Here is a 23,340-nt window from a genome sequence, read left to right as displayed (position 1 = left end):
GATGTAATGGACTGTCCCCACTCGCACAAAATTACAGGTCCGGTGCCTAGTAAAAAGGATTATTATTGTGGATGTTGCTCTTATTACTTCACTGTTTTCAATTTCCTGTTTACTCATAAAGTCTAGAAAGAAGGACAATACCCATGACCTTTGCAGCACCTTCAAGACCAGTGAGTTTCATGAAGCTAATTTTCTGTTTCTATTGTCTTCAAGGACAATGTCTGATTGTTTGTATCTCTATTTCTATGAGTATTGATGGAACATGTTACAGAGAATTGTGTAGTGATATTAATTGGTCACTGGTTCTCAGACATGCTTAATTAATAAAATATCAATGATTTTGATTTTCATTTCGTTGAGGAATTATACTGAGAAACCTAATTATCTAAGTTTACACATTTAGATTTGGCCAATAATAAACATCAACTTTTACTGTATTGTAACCACAAGGCTTACATTTAAAGTTTCCACAGGTTTTAAAGACTGTATGCCTTGTGACCCTGGCTCAGTTTTGAGTTGTTAACATGTAACTTAGTTTCCTTGATAAGCACTTTTCACCACCACCACCACTACCATCATCACCATCATCATTTAATGTCAGTTTCCCATGCTGGCATGTGTTGGATGGCCTGACAGAATTGGCAAGGTTAGGGGCAACACCAGGTCCTATACCTTGCTTTTGGCTTTGTTTCTACAACTGGATGCCCTTCCTAATGCCAAACACTTTACAGAGTGCACTGGATACTTTTTATGTGGCACCAGCACCAGTGTTTTTTACATGATACCATTACTACTGTTTTTTCACATGGAAGCATCACCACAGTTTTTTACATGGCACCATCACCTGTGCTTTTTATGTAGCACCAGTAAATTTTTACATGGCACTGTGGTTTTAGGATATCAATTCTGTTATGGAGAATGGGTCTTCTAACCTACATGTGAGTTTCTTGTTCTAATGTTCTGAAAAATTGCCCATATATGGGCTTGTCAATCAGTACTTTCTTCATAAAAATTTGAATTGCTTTCTTCACTTGCAGTTTAATGAGGTTAATAGTAGTGTCACTACAGTAGGTGAGATGTCTCCTTTACAAAAGTTGAATTTGTAATGTCCTGGCTAATGTGGAAAAGGAACTGTTATTTCATTTCTAGATAACCACACTTCTTAGTGGATCTTTAACAACTAAAAAATATTTGCCTAGCTAGGATTGGCACAGGCTACTGACTGGTTTCTTCATATTGTTATGACATGCTCGTGTTAATCAGAAAAAAACGTTTACTGCTCTTTGTAAACTAAATAGCTTGAGTTGTATTGTGTCAGATGTTGTTTGTAAGGCTGTAAAGTAATTATCATCAGTGTTGTGGTCATCACCATCATTGTTTTAATGTCCACATTTCAAAGCTAGCACGCTCAGATGCCCTTCCTGTTGCGAACCAGCACCTGTCTCCATGCAAGATATTACCCCTTGGTTAGATATGGTTTTTTCTTTCACAAAAGACAACAAATGAATCACATCCTTTGTATGTTGGTGATGCTTGTTGACAGCTATCATGTGATGTCAAGACAAACACATACACACACAATCAGATGCATGAATGCATGCATATATATATATATATATATATATATATATATATATATAGTCCAACCCATGCCAGCATGGAAAATGGATGTTAATCGATGATGATGATGATACACATGTTACTCTTTTACTTGTTTCAGTTATTTGACTGTGGCCATGCTGGAGCACTGCCTTTAGTTGAGCAAATCAACCCCAAAACTTATTCTTTGTAAGCCTAGCACTTATTCTATCAGTATCTTTTGCTGAACTGCTAAGTTACAGGGATGTAAACACATCAGCATCGATTGTCAAGTGATGTTGGAGGGACAAACACACACACACACACATATATATATACACACATTGTGAGACATGTTTTCTTAGTTTGAAATTTTCTTTTACAGTTTGCAGTCACTCTAATTTATTATAATGAATCTCTTATTTCACTTTAATATAATTATTATTATTAATAGTAAAACTGTGAACTCTGAAAACTATTACATACCACACAATAAATCAGACACTTAACAATTGTACAAGTGAAAAAGGTAAGGAGGAAGTAGCTGCAGACTATTCCAGAGTATTTTAGAGAAGGAATGGTTCAGCATCAGCATCATCATCATCAGCAGCAATTAATATCCACTCTCCATGCTGGCATCGGTTAGATGGTTTGACTGGAACTGATGAGCCAGAGAGCTACACCAGGTTCTAGTCTGATTTGACATGGTTTATACAGCTGGATGTCCTTCCAATGCCAATTTGACAATTCAAATTCTTTTTTAACAGTTCATATGAAGAACAACTAAGTATTTTGGTTGAATATGAAAGCATCATGGTCAGTCATCAAAGCAACATGAAATTTTCAGCTAAATTTCCAACAAATAAGATATCAAATTCAGGCCTTAGCATAAAATTACTAAATATGTTAAGCAGGAGAATACATGCCCACCATGTTCAGTACTCTGAAATAAACTGATTTAGTGTCCAAATGTAGTATCATATTTGTAATCATCAATGAAACAACAGCAAAGGAAACAACAGCTAGTTTAGTCAGCAGCCCTTTAGCACTTAACCAGGCCATATCCAGTCAAAATATTCTACAAGTTTAATGTTCAAACTGATCAGATCTCGCATCTTCCAGAATGTCATATTGAACACGAACAATCACATCATCAAAATCTCAAGCCTAGAAAATAATGCAGTATTAATTCAAAACGATGTGAATAAATACACATTACATCTGATTGAGTAATCTAAACTCTAAAAGGTTAAAATGGCAATGAAACACGAGCCACATCTGCAGTTACTGAGAATGACTCAATCAACCTTCTTGTAAAGAAAGACAAACCATAAGAAAACACACAATTCACTATCATGGTGGTTGTTTAACCCCAGGTCGGTTGTGACTGATTAGACCTATAACCAAAAGCATTCAAGACAGGACAATCCTGTCCTTTCAAGGGTATCTAAGAGTACATTATCCAATGTAACCTTTGGCTGCTATTTCTAGCAGGTCAAGTGACCTCATAATTCATTTAGCATTTAAACCGGCCATATCCATATTATGTTCAAACTGACCAGATGTATCCTCTGACACCAACCTGACAATATCATTCTAAAAATTAACAGTTACCTCATCAAAATCTCAAAGCTGCAAGATAATGCATGATTAATTCAAAACAAAGTGAACAAATAAGCATTATTTTTGACAGAATAATATGAATGCTAAAGGATTAGTTTGTTGCTTACAGGTTCATTAGACCAGAGTTTCTTTCAGTTTCTATGGGGTTTAAGAGTACAACACTCCTCCACTATAGAGAACTGCAGCCCATTTCAGGATTAAAACCACTTCCTCTGGGATTACTTTTCAGCTGAATGAAATGGGGCATGTGAAATGAAATGCCTTGTTCAAACACACTATGCACAAGATCAAGAATTGAACCAATGCCTTTATCAAAAGGCCACACACCAACATAATTGCAAAGCGGTCACATTGAATGACTAACTATTCATTAGTTTTACAAGTTGGGCTTATGTCTTTTAATGGGCAAAAGCTGCACCAGACTGACACCTTTGACTTCCTTAACAATGTAAAAGCTACAATAACCTCCAGCGTACACTATTTATAATGAAAAATGCTGTTCGCTGCTAAAGTACACTCACACACAAATTCAGTAAAATTAGATTCTACTCAAATTACATTCCATATAGCAACCCACCCAACTCCATCAATTTACAAGCTGAATATTGATCGAAAGACAATAAATGGATGTGTACTAACGATGTGTCTACTAACACCAAATATTCATTACTTTCTAAAACAAATAAAAGGAAATCTATTTTAACAAAAAACAGAAAAACAACAAGATACACTGAACAATGGTGAAAATACTATTAATAGATTTGTAGCAGAAGATATTCTGATATTTTTAGACTTGATTATTTAAAGTTCCTGGTTCTACAAGACATGTCTGAGACATTTGAGAACCAAACTTGATACTTTGCAATATTCAATATAAGTGTAGACATCACTGTGTGGTTAAAAAGTTTCCTTCCCATCTGCATGGTTTCAGGTTCAGTCCCACTGTGTAACATCTTGGGTGTCTTCTACTTTAACCCTGTCAATATACATATGCTTCAGAGAAAAGCATTAGTCAAGTAGAGAGTGTAATGAGAGATTACATAAATGACAAGAGAACCAGAAATTACGTTATGAACTTCATTATCTTACAGCTGTTTCTGGTACAATATGCAAGGAACTCATAGTTGAGTGTTTGAGTATCACTTTATAATAGAAACAGTGGTAACCTAATGAAGTTCATTACATCATTTCTTGTTCCTTATCATTTATATTTGTTTGTTTGTTTGTTTGTGTGTGTGTGAGAAAGAGGGAGAGAGAGTATGTATACATTTATGTCGCCTTGTCTTGACAACACATGATAGTTGTGTCACTGTCATACAAAGTAGTATCATTCATTACCAATATTCTGCATAAACCTGTCCACTGATGGGGTAATAGTGATTTGCATGGAAGCAGGTAAGGGTTGGTGACAGGAAGGGCATCCAGCAATAGAAAAATCGGTCTCATTAAGCTCCATCTGACTCATGTAAGTATTGCAAAGTGGTCATTAACTCTTTCGTTACCAACCCGGCCAAAACCAGCTCTGGCTCTTGTTTTCATAAGTTTTGCATTAAAATATACCACCAAACCTTAGTCGCAATTTATGTTCCTAACACTAGTTTAATGATAACTAAGTTATTTTACTAAATTCTTTGTTATATTTAAAATAATTGAAAGAAACACAGAGCATCTCAAAATAAATACAATAACGAAAGGGTTAAAACTATGATGATGATATTGATTTTCCATTTCTTTCCATTTGAATGTTATAAGAGATAAAATCTTCCATTTTTATCTTTCTGTAGTTAATGAACCAAGAACATACTACTAAAAATAATCATTATTTTAGAGCTTTAAAATAAATAAGCGAATACATACCCCTGACGCACCTCGGTGGGCAAATAATCTTGGTTTGGAAGGCAAACTATCTGCTGGTCGAACACATGGAGATTCAATAAACAGTGGAATGACATACAGGCCAACTAGAATTGCCATGTATGCTACTAAAGTTAACAGTTTTAAACCTATATGGGAAAGAAAACAAAAAGCAATATTATATTATTTGGTTCCATTCAATAGTGAACAAAATTACAAGGAACAACGGTAAGCTTCTGTGTGAAGGTAAATGTGCATGAATGCAAGCATGCATGCATTCATATATACATACATAGATATGTATGTACATACATACATATGTACATATACACACACATACATACATCAGTACCGGTGACATGTGACAGCAACAGCACTGGTAACACATAAGAGGCACCCATGCCACAGACACATAAAAGGCGCCCAGTACAGAGTGGATGGTGTTAGGAAGGGCATCCTGCCATAGAGACCAAGCTGAAATAGACTGGAGCTTGATACAGCTCTCTGGCATACTAGTACCTGTCAAACTGTCTTACTCATGCCAGCATTGAAAATGGACACTAAATGATGCTGGAGATGATGGTGATGATATATATATATATATATAGGAACAAGCAAAACATGTTTGGTCATGGGGAAATAGTCCATTGTTTGGAAACTAGTGACAGTTGGCAAGAGGAAGAGCACCCAGCCAAAGAAAATTTACCTTAATAGACTCCAACCAACCAATGCAAGCATGGAAAACAGGACGTGATGATGATGATGATGGTGGTGGTGGTGGTGATGCGTATGATGATGATGATGATGATGATGATATATTTGAAAACACTGAATAAGGGTGATTTTTCTGATAATTTGATGAGTAGATGTTTGCAAAGTGTCATTTTGTAAAATTCTCATCATTAAAGGAGAAAATAACTGGTTTACAGAGAAATTGAGGCAAACATAAAAATAGTTGTCTAGTCTAATTTTGGGGTGCTGTGGAAGAGGTAAACCTATGAAGATATTGGATCTTCAAATGTGGGGTCTCATGGAGGTAATGACAAGCAATTGTGACCTCTGGTGATTTGCTGTGCTTGAGAAGACTAATCAAGTGAAATCATAGTTGTGGGTATTGTTGGTGACACATAAAAGGCACTAACTAAACTCTTGGAGTGGTTGACATTAGGAAGAGCATCCAGCCATGGAAACCAAGCCAAAATCAAACTGGAGCCTGGTACAGCTCTCCAGCTTATCAGATCCAGTCAAACTGTCTAACCCATGCCATCAGGGAGGAAAGTGTACACTAAATGATGATGATGAGTATGTATGTGTATATATATAAACTAAGTCAGATTAAAATGTAGGAAGCAAGATATGGTCACCTGGCCTGTCTCAGGCCATTACAACCTGCTCTGCTCACATTATGTTGTGGCAAGAGTCACAACAGCCCCTGCGAGAATAGACTTGATTGAATCACTATAAACAGTAGCGGTCTGAGTGAAAGACAGAGAAGAGGCATTAATTGCAGGAAGTCATAAGGTTTCGTTTTGGTAGTTTGTCAGAATATCATTTGTTGATTCATGAACAGTTCAAGGAGAGTTTGTTGGAATGTTATGTTGTTACCCTGCTTCGTTATATGTTTATTGTTACTACATGGTTATAGTGTAAACAAGTATCGTCATAATTAGTGGTGATACTACAATAATTGGTGACGAGTAACTACATTACAATATTATTATCAAGGAAAGAAAGCATAAAACCAAGATGAAAATGATGATGACGATGAGGAGTGTGTGTGTGTGTGTATCTGCAAGTCTGTGTTTTTATTAACTCAATAAAATCATTACCCTATACTTGGCTATTGTTATAATTGTGTAAGAGGAGTAGAAATGGTGGCAGATTACATGCAATGCAGTGTTTAGTTGAAACCTTCCCATTCTGAAATCAAATTATATTTTATTCGTTTCTTTTTTTCCTTTTTATTTCAGTATAAATTTTGTTTACAGTTATACATGTATTCACAATTTTATGAAAAAAAAAAAATTAAAAAAGGGACATCAGAATTGAACTATGAAATCCAGAAATCCAGATGGGATCAATAGTTTACTTAGGATCACATTCATGGAGATCGGCAAAGGATCCAACAACAACAAAAAAATCTGATCTCTAAACAACTCCCCAAGTTACAGATACTCTTCTGATTGTTACAGAAGACATACTGAACAAAATAACTGGTTCATGAGATAGAAACTTGTAACCAATGATGCTATTGTTCACAAGTTGCAATATAAAATATACGGATCCTGCTTTTAATCGTTATCTTAATGCTGCTCAATCACACACGAAAGAAGATAAACTGTTGATTTCTTCACTGTTTTCTCATAATCCTATTTTCTAAACTCTATGTAAAGGTAAATTTATTTGTCAATATATATAAATATCTATTTACATGTTTATCTTCTGAACATAGTTCTCTCTCTCTCTCTCTCCCTCTATGTATGTGCGTGGGTGTGTGTGTGGGTGCATATTTATATGTATCAAGCCTAATCGCATTTATCTACATCACTAATCCTTCATTCATGGTCACTGGGACTGTTGGCAAGGAGTAAAGAAGTCACTCTCAAACACAAAATCTGTCCAGAACACATAAAAAAAGGTGAAATCAGCTAAAGACTCCCAAGTACCAGGTGGTGGTGGGATTAAACTGGTTGAAAGCCAACCACCTAAGGATCCAGAACACAAACAACCAGAACAAATCCCACAATGCATCACATCTGATGGTCTAACAACCCTGTCAAACCCCTACAATGTACTCAGAGTTTATTTTATTAACCCCTCCAGAAGGATGGAAGAGAAAGTTGACCTCAGTGAGATTCGAACTTAGGAATATAGACAGGTGAATCAAATACCATTTATGCTACACTAACAATGTAGGAATAGCAGAAAATTAGGAAAATGAAAAATGTCATTGTATTTGAGATAGAATTTAATAAGTCTGTTTTCTTTAGCAATTTTTTCAGAAATAATTTGTATATATCTGACAAAGATTTTTGAAATGACAAAATCTACTTACGGAATCGGTCTAAGATGTACCACTGTCTTATCAGAATACAAGAGAGAATAGTAAAGATCACAATCAGACCAACATGAATAAATGGACCGACTATCTGGAAAAATAATCAAAGAAAATAACTCAACTAAAAAATAATAACCGTAATAGTAAATTCATCATCATTGTTTTAACATCTACTTTTCCATGCTTGCATGGGTTAGATGCAATTTGTTAAGGCAAGCTTTCTAGTGCTAGATGTCCTTCATATTGCCAATTTCGATCCGTTTCTAAGTAAGGTAGTATTTCTCCATGACTACACATATTTCCACAGAAGATTGGAAAAGAATGATATTGCTTGTATGATGGTGCCACTTGTTTCCAACTATCACATGATGCCAAGGACAAAATGTTGTCCACACACACACATGCGCATACACACAGATGCACACTCAGTGGGATTCTTTCAGTTTCTCTCTGCCAAATCCATTCACAAGGTCATTGTAGGAGATACTTGCCCAAGGTGTCACACAGTGGGGCTAAATCTGAAACCATGTGGTCAGGAAACAAACTTCATATTATGCAGCTACATCTGTGCCTACAGCCACAACTGATACTCCATATGATATCTATGTCAAAAAAGTATCCACTATACTGCTTTGTAAAGACTTTCCTTTCATAATTGTGACAATTTGATCTTAGAATTGATTCTATAGACTATATTTCCATTGTTTTTTTTCACTTTGCTAATATTATCTATCAGCTACAATTCCTGACAGAAGTATCACCTTTTTTGTGGAACATAGTGACAATAGGAACAATGAAAATTTCAACTCAGAATGCACAAATCCAGAACTGATACTGCAAGGCATTTAGTTCAATACTCTAACACTTAAACTAATCAATCACTCAAAAGTTGACTTCACTGGGATTTGAACTGGAATATATACCATGAGGCATTCTATCTAACACTGAAACAATTTTGCCAATTTGCTGCCTGTACAAACAGAAGTATGACTTCTACTGTTGGGTTTAGAGCTCTATGTACTTTAACATCATCCAGTTTGCTTCCAGTATAATGGTTAAACTGCTACAATACTGAGTAGTATAACTAGTAATGATATACAGAGCAATAGTAGGAGAAATTATGATAAACACAGACATATTATCTTTTTTCAATTACTAATTCCACTCAGTAGAATGTAGCCATACTGGGCAACTACCTTAAAGTATTTTAGTTGAGTGAATCAACTCCAGTATATTCTTTATTTTCTTTTTTAAGTGTGATACTTATTGTATCAGTGTTTTATGCCAAAGTGTTAAGTTACAGATACACATAAACACACCAACACTGAATGTCAGGTGGTAGTGGTGGACAAACAGACACACACACGCATGCATGCATGATGGGTTTCTTTCAGGTTCCATCTACTAAATTCACTCACAAGGCTTTGGTCAACCCAAGGCTATAAGAATGTAATTCTGAAAGAGACTAATAATAGTCACAAGAAAATAACATTGCTTAATGTTTTCTATTACACATTTTCTAATCATTGACAAAATTTGGAGGAAAATGTTTCAAATATAACAGAGACTTACTTGAAATGATAGTTTCAGCATTGCCCACACAGATGGCCAGAAAGTATTCAAGGCAATTGTGTAGCCAATGCAACTCAAAAAATTGATGATTATCATCACTACATGGAATGGATGTATATGTACTTCATGTCCCATAGAAATACGATATATTGATAGACCCTGTTAATGATAGCATAAAATGGATGGAAGCATTGAAATAATCTTAAGTTACAGCATGAGGTAAAAATGGATTAAAGGGGAATTATAATCATAAAGTTTATAAAATGGAGGAATTAAAAAATAATTTATTCGTGCATAATTCCAAATGACAACTTAATGAGATCTGTTTGGTATTAGGGTCCTTAATTTGCTGCCACACAGAGTAGCTGAACCTGAACCATATAGTTAGGAAGTGAACTTCTTAAGTACACAGACATGTCCATATATAATATATATATATATATATACTTTATTTAAATAAAGCATATACTCTACCTCTGGTATTTGAGTACTCTTTTTTCCGCCTTATTTCACATTATGTGCTTGCTCCAGTGTAATATATATATATATATATATATATATATATATATATATATATATATATATATATATGTATATGTATACACATACACACAATCTCCATGCAAACACACACCTATATATATATATATATATATATATATATATATATATATATATATATACACACACACACACACACACACACACCAATATTACAAGCACTTTAGAATTCAGTGTGAATCAGGAAAAAACTGATGCATCATGACATTTCTTCTCATACATAGACTTTACACTGTTAAATATTTTAGATGATGTCAATATCAATGCAGATCTTCCTGTTGACATACAATGAATCAATATATTGTTATAAATATTTCTTTTACCTCCAATTATCATCATCATCATCATCATCGTATAACGTCCGTTTTCCATGCTGGCATGGGTTTGACAGTTTGATTGAGGTCTGGAAATCCAATGGCTGCACCAGGCTCCAATCTAATGTAGCAATGTTTCTATAGGTGGATGCCCTTCCAAATGCCAACCACTCCAAGAGTGTAGTGGGTGCTTTCTACATGCCACTAGTACAGGAGCCAGTTAGGCAGGCCTGGTATCAATCCTGTTTGGATAGTGCTTTTTACGTACTGCCAGCATGGGAGCCAGTCAGGGGGCACTGGCATCAGCCATGTTCAGATGGTACTTTCTACAAGCCACCAGCATGGGAGTAGGTCAGGGGACACTAGCATCGACCACATTCAGATTGTACTTTTTATGTGCTACTGGCATGGGAGACAGTCAGGGTGCACTGGCATCTACCATGTGTGGATGATGAATTTTGCATGCCACTGAAATGGGAGCCAGTCAGGGGCCACTGGCCACAGCTACGATTTTCATTTTACTTGACTCAACAGGTTTTCTCAAGCATATCATATCACCTGACGCATCAAGCGTACTTTTCAAATGGGCCAGACATGCAACACTGGCACTGGCCATGGCTGCAATCTCACTTTATATATATATATATATATGTATGTATATCTATCTATCTATCTATCTATCTATCTATCTATATGTACACACACACACACACACTTGTATATCTGTTACAAACCAAAGAGGGAACCTATACATGGTCACTCAACTTGCTAGATGTAGCATAGCCATCATATATCATTTACCAAAAAATACATATGTGGTTTGTACCCAACCAATGGACCTCTTTGTCACTTCTGTTTCAAATTTCTGCTTCAAATATCTAACCTCAAAATAAATGTTATAAATACCCTTTTTATACTCTTCAAATGTCTGAATCATCATTAAAAACAAATAGGTAATAATGTTAAGAAGCAACTAAAGAGAGTACCATCTTTTTTCGCTGTTTGATATTTTAAAACACTACAGTAAGATCATGGCTTTATACCCCCCCCCCCCCCGAATAATGACGTGTCATTGCAAGTGAAAGATATAAAACATGATCAACCAGCTTATTGTTTCATCAATATTTCATTTGTTTAAAAGTATCAATGTATTTTATATTATTGCGAGATGATAGTCACTTCTAACCAAACCAGTTCTTCTGGATGAATTAACATTGTATATTGTATATTATATATACTGTCTTTTGTAATAACATCATGTTTTATGGGAAAGATAACATCCTTCTGACACTTTGAAGCAGCAGCTGATTATATAGTCTATATCTTGTTGCTATGCAATGTTGGCACAATAAATATTTGATAACATATATCTATTTGAAAGCATTGTTTACAGAGGCAAGTTTTGTCACATTCTGCTGTCATAACATACAAAGACAGCAATACATTTACTTCATATTAGCCTCTAAGAGGAAAGTAATGTTGCTGAAAATTATGAGAACTTCAACTTGTAACAAAGACAATTTAATAATCTTCAAGGCCTAGGTTTAGGTAAAGATACTGAATTTAAAAAATGCTATGACTGTAACCACTGTATAAATGAATTTCTATCTTGATCTGACCTTGGACTTGACTGTATATTGAGATCATAAAAAGTCATAGCATTACAATAAACAATGGTCTATCTTTCTTCCTTCTCCATGATATTAAAACACATTTGGAAGAAGGTTGTGAACAAGATTCATAAAAATAAAACACATCGCTACACTGAGATTAAAAATAATTCCATCTCTAGCGATAAAACTTTTTCATTTTGTTTTGTATTTTTAATTAGTTTGAACAATAAAATTTGTGCATTTGTACATCTTTTCCATGCTTGTATTGGCTGCACAGAACATATATATATATTTCATTATCATCATTTAACATCCGTTTTCCATGCTGGCATGTGTAGGACCGTTTGATAGGAGCTGGCCAGCTGAAGAGCTGCACAAGGCTCCAAGGCTATTTTGTCATGGTTTCTTACAGCTAGATATCCTTCCTAATGCCAATCACTTTATAGAGTGTTTGGAGTGCTTTTATGTAGCTCCAGCACAAGTGCATTTACATAGTACCAGTATAGGTGCTTTTTACATGGGACTAGCACCTATAAGCCTATATGACTAGGAATGTACAGCTAGAGAGGGATGCAGCATTCATACCTGTATGCAAGGACAGCCACAATTTTGCTTAGCTTGATGTGTCTTCTCAAGCACAGCAAACCTCCAGGAGTCTCAGTCCCCTGTCATCCCAGAGACTCCTATGCTTATATTGAATATTGAGAATGAGTGCTCAACCATGCGTTGGTGGATGAATTTTTTTCATTTATGAGTTAACAAAGATACCAATTGTTTCATGTGAAGAGATCCTCATATTTGTTCCAAAATGGAGATAAGTACCAACACTTCCATGTGGTTCACTTTAACAACTGTGAAAATCTCTTCACTGGCAGCCTTGTTAACCTACAAATAAAGTGTGTGTGTGTGTGTGTGTATAATCACTGTAATGACATGAATGTTGGATTTTGTTATACATTGTTGATTACAATGTGCTTCCTTGGACTGTTGTAGCTTACGAATGATGCCACCCCACTGGCCAGGTGGGCAAGCCAACATTCCACCTGAATGGGACACTAGTCCACTGCAGGATTACACATTTACAGCTGAGTGGACTGGAGCAACATGAAATGATGTGTTTTGCTCAAGAACACAATGCACCACTGGTCCAAGAATCAAAATCACAATTTTGCAATCGTGTACAACACCATAACAACTGGGACATGTGGTTACACACACACATGTTTGTGTGTGTATTTATTTTCATGGCGATATGATTGAGAAGTTCACTTCCCAACCATGTGATTTTGGTTTCATGGCACTTCAGGTCAGCGTTCTCCAACTATAGTTCTGAGCTGACCAAAGCTTTGTGGGCAAATTGTTGGCCACAAACATCATCATCATCATACAAGTGATATCATTAGTTTGCAATCTTCTATGAAAACATGTCCAGTCCATATGTTGTTTGAAGAATTAAAGGAAATTTTACCTTGCTTTGATACAGTTGAGGGTTGGTGATTGCAAAAGCATCCAGCTACATATAATTTACCTCAACAAAAAATGACAGTAGTCCATAAACAATCATTAACAATGTGCTGCATGGCTGACAGAGAGACTTAACTCTGAAATGCCCAGTTCACTTAAATGCAAGTAGAAACTACTAAGTACTAGTACTATACTAAGGTTGACTGTATTAGTTCTATGACTTCTCCTCTGGTACTTATAGAAGTGAAATGGCAGTGTGTACATGACATGAGCTATGAGTGGGTTGAGTCTGTTTCAAGAGGTTTTGCAGTGTTTCAGAGTAGAATGTTTTATTGGTCATTATCAAAGTTCATTTAGATGTTGGGAATAGATACCAAATTATCTAGAAATGTTACTTATCCAGGAGAGAAGATTTCTCTGTTGTCTGTTTCATCATAAGTCTGTTTCAAGTGTTTTTGCCGTGTTTCAGAATAGAATGTTTTATTGTACATTATCAAAGTTCATTTATATGTTGGGAATAGATATCAAATTATCTAGAAATGTTACTTATCCAGGACAGAAGATTTCTCTATTGTCTGTTTAATATCATAAAGCTGGCAATATGCATCAGCCCTTTAATGTTCATTATGGTTAAAGATGTATTTACATTTTCACATTTGGTCTGGTAAGTAGACGTTTACATTGTAAACTTCATTACACAAATTGTTACATTACAACCCTTTCTCATCAATTGACCATACATCTACAGCAAGGAGTCATTACAGTTCATTATAATGCAGTACACAAAATAAAACTAAAAATTAAACACAAACTGAAGGAAACATACATAGATATATCATGAGTAAAAATGTTGTATCATGTACTCTAAATCCAGTGATCTAACATAGCTAAATTATATTTTTTTGTTGTTATTTCTGTGAACTGGAAAAATAATGTAAAAGTGAAAGCAACTTACCACTAAAATTGCAAGATACCCAGACCCAATCCCTATTCTGCACAGTATCATTGTATACCATGGTAAATATTTCAGTTTAAACTTTACTGTAAAATACCTGGAAAAGCAATAAATGAAAACTTATTAAATCATCATTATCATCACCATTTAACGTCCATGTTCCATGCTAGCATGGGTGGGACTAGAAATGAAAATAATCTTGTGGTTTGTTTTGTTTTGGCTTTTGTTTGTGTTTTTAATTGTTGAGTGTGGTGGAAAGGGCAGTGTCCCTGGCCTTCACAGGTCCTTCTATTATAGATCAGTGGTACTCAAGTGGGGTCCACATGACCCTTGGGGGGTCTACATAAGATTTTGTTGCTAAAATTATGTGTAATAAATAGATTATACTTCTACAATAAACAAAATATTTCAACAATTTTTAAATATAATTCTTAATATTATTTAATTATAAAAATATAAGATTTTTAAAACTTCAAATGATTATGAGGGCCCATCTGAATAAAATAGGAATGAAAAGGGTCTATAGATAAAAAATGCTTGATAACCACTGTTTTATAGCAATGAAACTAATACTGTTAATGTTTCTTTTGAACCTTTGTAAGTCAATGAGAAGAGAAACAAATCCAGAGAGCCAATGTCCTAGTAGGGATGAAATGGTTACAGTTATTAGTGTGCTTGGATGGGTCAAACAGAATTTGTTGAGACAGATTTTCTACAGACAGATGCCCTTCCTGTGGCTAGCTCTCACCTGTTTCTAGGCTAGGTAATATTTCCTACAGCCAGACATGTTATTCCATAGAAGACTGGAAATAAACAACATTGTGCAATGGTGATGCTTAACAAGGGTACACACACACATATGGTGGGCTTCTTTCAGTTTCTGTCAACCAAATCCACTCACAAGGTTTTGGTTGGCTCAGAGCTATAGGCACTTGCCCAAGGTGCTGCACGGTAGGACTGAACCTAAAACACATGTCTGCACCTAATATAGAAATCAAAAATATTTTCTGAGGAGTAAATTTATATTTTGAAATATTTCAGCCTAATTTACATTTCCTTAAACAATATCAGATGTGTAAGTTTCCCTTGTGAGTTTAGCTCAGAAAATATAGAAATATGATCTATTCTTTTGATCTGTACTTCAAATTGTTTTTTGTTGTAATCCAGCTGGATGCCCTTCCTAACACCAACCATTCTGAGAGTGTAGTGGGTGCTTTTACATGCCACTGGCACGAGAGCCAGTCAGGTGGTACTGGCAACGGCCACGCTCAAATGGTGTTTTTTACATGCCACCTGCACAGGAGCCAGTCCAGCAGCACTGGCAACGACCAGTATAGTTCATTCAAAACAAGAAACTGCTCTGCACACCCTCTCATACTTTAACCCTTTATCTCCTAATATAAAACCACTCTCCCATCCCCCAGGGTTCATAGTCTTGCAAGCTGCATGATGACCCCAATAAAGCTGGTGACATGTAAAAAGCATCCAGTACATGCTGTAAAGTGGTTGGTTTTAGGAAGGGCATCCAGCTATAAAAGTCAAGCTAAGCAAATATTGGAGCACAATGCAGTCCTTGGACCAATCAGATTCTGACATACTGCCCAGGAACATGGACCTTAAATGATGATGATGATGATGATGATGATGATAATATCAATAAAGAGGAAAAAGAAAAGGAAAAATTGGGAAAATGATGATGAGCCCTGACAATTGTATAATGCTGAGAATTCTGCAAAAATTATTATATTTCACTTGGGATAAAAGTCAAAATTAATATCCACAGATGGACAAAATTAAATACTGAAGGGTATTTAATGTAGTGCTTCATCATCATAATATTGTTGACAATAGTGGTTATATTCATACTTATTTTTTGTTGTTGTTCTCATACAGGACTCTTTAATGTAGCAGTTTGGCAAAAAAGACCAACAGAATAAGTACCAGATTAAAAAAACAAGTAATGAGAAGCAAACTCTTCAAGCTGGTGCTCCAGAATAGCCACAGTCCAATGACTGAAATTGGTAAAAGGTAAGTTTACTATTTATGAAGTGAAATAAAGACCTTTTATTGATCTTGGTGGGTTTACATCAACAAGCATACATTATGTTGTTATCATGTCATTGATAATGATCATGGTAAGGACCAAACACTGAGGCATGTGGCTTAATGGTTAGCATATTCAGTGCTCCAATTTTAAATCAGTCTTTCAAAACTAAAACAAGAAATATATAAAATATATTAGATATCTAAATATATATTAAAAAAGTACATTAAAATTGCCATCTGTGTATCATACAAAATGTATATACACTGTTAGAAGGTATGAATTATTGCATTAAAATCACAACTTATATAGGACTGAGATGAATATCATCACTGCAGTGACTCACCAGAACTACAAACACATTTCATCTTTGTTGAGCTTTCTCAATGCTAGGCACTTGCTTCAACAACACACACATGTGTGCATGCGCGCATGCACACGCACAAGCACATATAGAGAGGCAGGCATGGCTGTGTGGTACAAAGCTTGCTTCCCAACATCATGGTTCCGGGTTCAGTCTTACTGTGTGACACCTTGGACAAGTATCTTCTACTATAGCTTAGGGTGGAAACTGAAAGAAGCCTATCATACACACACACACACACACACTTCCTCTAATATAATTGGAAACAAATTTGATACTCACCAATTAAAATCATCTGAATAATTATCAAGCACAAGCCAGAAGTACAAGTAGAAAGTCATATAAATAAAAGTAATCAGGAGAATTACTAGTATGATTAAGTCTTTCTGCAACAAAGACAAAATAATAACATTGTGATTAGTACTTAAATGAATGGTAACAGCACAAAATTGGAAGCTGACTGAAATTTTACTCTTTACAATAAAACAATTACAGAAACAATATTAAATTAATTATATTAAAATATTTTTAAAAATCATAGGCAGGAACTAATAACATGCATGGGATAACTTTCTTCTAAACAACAACAACAACAAATGTAAATCATTTCAGAAGGAAAGAAAATTGATTTTATTATATTGATTTATAACAGGCACATGGCCACACATTTTGGAGGAAGGAACAGACCATCATTTCAACCCCAGTGGTTGTAAGGAAATTGTTTTATCAAATCCTGAATGATGAAAGACATATTTACTCTCAGTGAGATTTAGGCTCAAAATGTAAAGAAGCATAACTATGTTACTTACATGTGTGCAAATTGCACCCCTAATTTTGTGTTAAACCTTGGTACAAAGGTTGCATAGAGTATTAGTTTTAGCTTTGCCCCTCATATAAATAGGACCCTAGGTTTTCTAGTATAAAATAGTGCAAATTATATGGGTAAATATAATAATTACTACAAGGCATTTCATTCTATTGATTTTATAATATATTCATTTCTAACATTGACAGAAGGCCTCATATTTTGGAGGAAAGGTTATCATCACTTAAATCAACTGCAGTACTTATCTGCTAGTTTATTTTATAAAACCTGAAAGAAAGAAAGACAAAGTTAGCCTCAGTAAAATTTGAGCACCGAAAGTATAGAGATGCAACTGAATATCATACAGCATTTTGGCTACCCTTCTTCTAATTCTGCTAAGACAAAACTAATCAAGAATAAACTTTTGCTTTGAAGGATTGACAGAATTATCAAGAGAGCAATCCGTATGTTTTTGGCTGCAGGACAAAGGGAAGTATAGGGAGAAAATTACTTTCTTATATCAAGTAAAATTTAACTGAAAAAAGCATAAAGTTAATAGATAAAAGTTATCACACTGTAGTGAGCAAAAAAGAATATTTGAGAAGAATGTCCTTAACAGTAATGACAAATCTTATCAAGAAGAGTAAGGGAGAGAATTTTGAAATTCAAATGGATAAAAAATTAATAGAAGAGTGAGTCTGAAATTTGGGTGGAGGGCTAGTTGATTATATAGACTTCCCAGTACTCAACTGGCATTTATTTTATCAACCTTAAAAAGGTAAAAGACAAAACTGACCTCAGCAGAATATTAACTCAGGACATGAAGGCAGACAAAATGCCACTAAGCATTTTGTTCAGCATGCAAACGATTCTGCCACTTTACCATCTTTATAATAATAATAACAACAACAACAATGACGATGACGACAACGATTTACTCTTTTACTAGCCACAAGGGCTCACATACAAAATATTAATTGACATACAACGACATAAAAGACAAAAAAAAGACGATTCAATGGGTTTTCCATATATACACAATGTAATAACAATAAAAATTGAACAAATTAAAACTCCCAATAGGGGAGGCATTTTAAGGTCCTTGTGGAAAAACCCACAAAAGCCACGGGTACCTGAACAACAAGGCAAGAGCCCTACTCCTTTGATTCTCATTTTACAGGTGCATGCTCAGAATTGGTCCTTTCACACTGGACATTCTTCCGATATTCACCCACCTTCCAACAAACTTACTACAAGGCAGAACTTCCCTCTCCACCCTCAACTTCCTTTTCAAGTGAAACTTGAAAAAGTTGATGAGAGTTTGGCCAAAGAAGAAAGTGTTTGTCTTTAGCCCTTTCAAACGGGTCCACCATACTACCTTTTTTGCCAAGGCAACACTAACATCCTCTCAACAATTAGCCAGAGATGATTTTTAAAATGAAAATATCTGAAATAAACTCAACTGCCCTCACAAATGAGAACACTAAAAATGAACCCAACCTCGGCAGAATTTGAACTCAGAACATAGCAACAGGTGAAATACCGCTAAGCATTTCATCCAGTGTGCTAACGATTCTCACCGCCTGATAATAATAATAATAATAATAATAATAATAATAATAATAATTCCTTTCTCTACAATATATAATTGCCACTCATAAATAATACCTACAGTAAGATGTCTAACTAGCTGTTACTTGCTGTCTCTGTGTGTGTGACTAGGAACAGCTTGTATAAAAACAATGCAATAACAACTATGAAAGTAATAATAAATATTATTAATATCTCTTTTATTGGCCGCAAGGGCTAATGTAAAGCTACATAAAATTACATGACACAACATAAAAGACAAAAACAAGACAAGAAAAACAACAATAACAACAACAACATCGAAAAATACCTTAGGAATGAGAACCTAGGTTCAAAATTTCCCCAAGACACCTGATGAAGGCTGGAGGGTGTATCAGTTAAAACATTGTGTTAACAACAAACAAGATGAGGACAAATATCTATCAAATGTAAATAAAGTTATGCCACTTGTTTATATATTTTTTTCATTTATCATGCAATGGAACACAGCACACGCCAAATTTGTATTAGCAAGTAAGTTTTTATAGATATATATATGTATATATCTTTCTATGTATGTATAATATTAACGAGTATCAAAACAATGGCTATTATGAATGCATATTTTACAAATTTTATTACATTGAAAAATTAGAATTTCAATAGAATTTTGATTATGCTTAAACCTTCACTCCATAATTTCATTAACAAATGAAACTATTATAAAAAATACGGTGTTTAAAACTAATTGCCTCCTAACGGAAATACTGAATAAAGATCTTATACAAACTTCAAAACTCGTGTTACATAATGATAAAATAAGGACTGAAATTTGAATGATGCTTATATTTAATAATAATAATAATAATTATAATTATAATAATGAAATTATTGTATACAGTGCTCAAGTGTACTACAACTTGTCAAAATTGTTTATAAAGCATATGTAGTAATGTACAAATGTTTGAAAAGTCAACAGTGTATGAATCAGATACATGCTTGCGTTTGTATGGAGGGGAGAAAATCAGGTGTAGTGTTGGCGAATCTCAGGAAGCATGGAAGGTTTGAAGGATGCAGTGCTCTGACAACTAACAACTAATGCCAGCAGTTTGTTCCATACTTCAGCAACTCTTAGCGTGAAAAAATGTTTCCGAAAGTCATTGGAGCTATGCTGTTTTCTGACTTTGTAAACATGTCCACAGGTGTTAGACAGGTGGAATTTGAAAAGGTGCTCAGAGTTATTGTCAGTAAGATGGTTTATAATTTTATGGGTGTCTGCCAAGTCAGTTGCCAGACGTTGGAGTTTATAAAAGAAAAATTATAGAATATTCAAGAATATACCCCAACAAAAATAAAAGAAAACAAAAGTTTCAACTGAACAAAAAGTAAAAGAAAAGCAATACAAAAATAGCAAAATAGAAAAGGAAGCTTCTAAAAAGATAAAAAAGAAAAACTGAAATATTACCAAAAAGTAACATTCATAAGTAAGAAGGGAAAAATATGACATCTCAGTAAAGACAGAAGTTTACAAATATCCAAAATATTCATTGGCATCTTACCGTCGTCAGCTGATGATGCTTTGCCATGGAGGATGCTGGCAGTTCTGATGGCTTCTCTTCTGCAGACATTATAAATTAGTTTTTCGGCTGTTTATTAGAATTCAGACAGGACTAGTGTATTACACTTAACACTGATAAAAACAAAGAAAAGAGAACTTTGTCGGTTATTTTATCCAAAGACTGCTTGATGCAATGCTGTTAGATACATCAACTTCTCTCTGATATCATCCTCAGGCTGAATTGATACCGTCTTATAAAGACTGCTTTAAGATTAGGCTATTAAATGAGAAAAGTGTTCACATGTACAGTTTCTCAAGTTAGCATCTGCTTCAAAAGAACTAAACAGAAAGGCAACAAAAATATACAAACAATATCAAAGAAAAAAAACACATCCAAAGCTTTAGAAAAGATTTGTGAGTGGAGACTTTAACCCTTTCATTATCGACTGGCTGAAGCCGGCTCTGACACTGAGTACAAATGTCTTGTTTTCATAAATTTTGAATTAAAATCTTCCACCAAAATTTAGTCACAATTTATGTTCCTAACACTAGCTTAATGATAACTAAGTTATTTTACTAAATTCTTTGTTATATTTAAAGTAATTCAAAGGAACACAGAGCTTCTCAAAATAAATACAGTAACAAAAGCATTAAGATAGCAGGAAAACTGACAACCTCAACACTGTAAAAGTCATGCCATTATATTAATGTGCAGATCACAACTAGGAAACTAGACTTTTGAAAGTTTATTTATATTTTAGCACTTAATAACAGGAAATATGTGTCCCTAATGTATACCATTATTCCTGTAATTACCCCTTCATTTAAAGGAACAATGGATGGATTACATTCTGTAGTAAACAAGTATATTAGCAAACACAAAACCAAGAAGAAGAAGAGTTAATCCTTATAACTATTTGTCAGAAGTTTGAATACTAGCTATAACTATTTACCAACTATTTCAGCTGTAGTTAACTGGCACCAAGTTTAGATGGCAACACTGACAGATTAGCTTTATATTTTCATTTTAATAAGATAAGAGCTTTCAGCATGAATTTAAATATCTTTCTTTCAATATTCATTGATTATACATAGAATTATAATGATGATTTAAGTATAATTTAAAATTCTCTCCCTAATGAATAAGCATTAGTGAATGAAGTACTTTCAGGAATTGGGAATAAAAGGAATGATAGGCTAATTCCCCTATAGACACATAGTGCTCACCAAACAATAATAATGATTATTACTATGATAAAATAGGAGAGTACTGTAGTTTGCTTGAAGCATTGTGTATTGTTTGTAAAGAATAAAAAGTTTTGAATGGTACAACAATACACTATAATACAGACAATGGGCTACAAAGATTTGGATAATTTTCCAGTTTGTTCCACCGATGGATTTAAAGTATATTTTGATCATATATACATACTATGAATTAAAAATAATCACACTAAAAGTATCGAGATTTTTAAAATCTCAACAAGAAAAATATCAAAATGAAGCTGAACTAATACTTTGATAAAATGGCAAACAAAGTTTAGAATCATTTACACATGGTACAATATGGAATCCAGGGAAATTAGTATTTGTCTGCATAGGTAAAGATTAATTCCTAGATTTCATGGAAGAGTTCAATGAATAGATTTTCTGTGAGGAGTAAAAGAGTTTAAGTTCAAACACTTGCCCTTCTTTCTGCAGAGAAAATATATAAAAGTGTAATCGCTTTGGTCACAAAATTGCGAATGAAAAATGGAATAAAATGATAGTATGATGTCAGGAACGAGCAGCAATGTAGGAAGAGAGGGGGAAAAGCTGGTGACAGGTGCTATGAGCTATGAGCAAGGTAAATTATAGAGGATGAAATAAATATCAAAAAATGAGGGAGGTGGTGAGGACCAGATCAAGTGAGGTGGTAGATACTATTAAGAACTCCTAACAAAGAGAAGAGGTGGACAATACTAAGGAGGGAGAAAAGGAATGGAAGAGGAAACATGCAAAGAACTGAGTTTAATAAGGAGGGTCCAAGAACTGTAAAATAATTTATGACAGTAAGGAGTTAGCAGAATTGTAAAGAAAATTAATAGTGTCTAGAGTGGAGGTCAGTAGGGATGGAAAGAAATATATAGTAATCTGTGACAGGATGTGGGTGGTGGATGTGGGGGAATTAGAAGGCCAATATAATAAAATAGATTATAAACAAAATCCAACTACATGCTGCACACAGCGTGTACAATATGTGAAGTACATGCATACAACTGCATTCAAAATAGCTAACCATACAATACATGGACACACACACACATATATATATATACATATAGACAGACATAAGCAACACAGCACAAATAAATACACATCACACAAGAGCATTGTTTTGTTTCTTTTTTCTTCGTATTTTAAGGATG

General features: G+C 34.5%; 1 protein-coding gene across 1 annotated transcript in view; it reads right to left on the bottom strand.

Moving 5' to 3' along the window:
- LOC115229693 (glycerophosphodiester phosphodiesterase domain-containing protein 5-like) overlaps positions 1-21,002 on the bottom strand; it is a 31,824-nt gene extending 10,822 nt beyond the window's left edge. Inside the window, exons 1-6 of the mRNA XM_029800008.2 lie at positions 20,934-21,002; positions 17,283-17,386; positions 14,593-14,689; positions 9,686-9,844; positions 8,111-8,204; positions 5,059-5,204 (exon numbers count right to left, since the gene is read on the bottom strand). Coding sequence (XP_029655868.2) covers positions 5,059-5,204; positions 8,111-8,204; positions 9,686-9,844; positions 14,593-14,689; positions 17,283-17,386; positions 20,934-21,002 — 669 coding nt within the window. The remainder of the gene's footprint in view (positions 1-5,058; positions 5,205-8,110; positions 8,205-9,685; positions 9,845-14,592; positions 14,690-17,282; positions 17,387-20,933) is intronic.
- Between the last annotated feature and the right edge of the window lie 2,338 nt (positions 21,003-23,340).

This window comes from Octopus sinensis, unplaced genomic scaffold (assembly GCF_006345805.1).
Source record: "Octopus sinensis unplaced genomic scaffold, ASM634580v1 Contig13531, whole genome shotgun sequence".
NCBI classification, from domain to species: Eukaryota; Metazoa; Mollusca; class Cephalopoda; order Octopoda; family Octopodidae; genus Octopus; species Octopus sinensis.
Note: the sequence above shows the minus strand (reverse complement) of the source record. Positions and strands in the feature narration are given on the sequence as shown.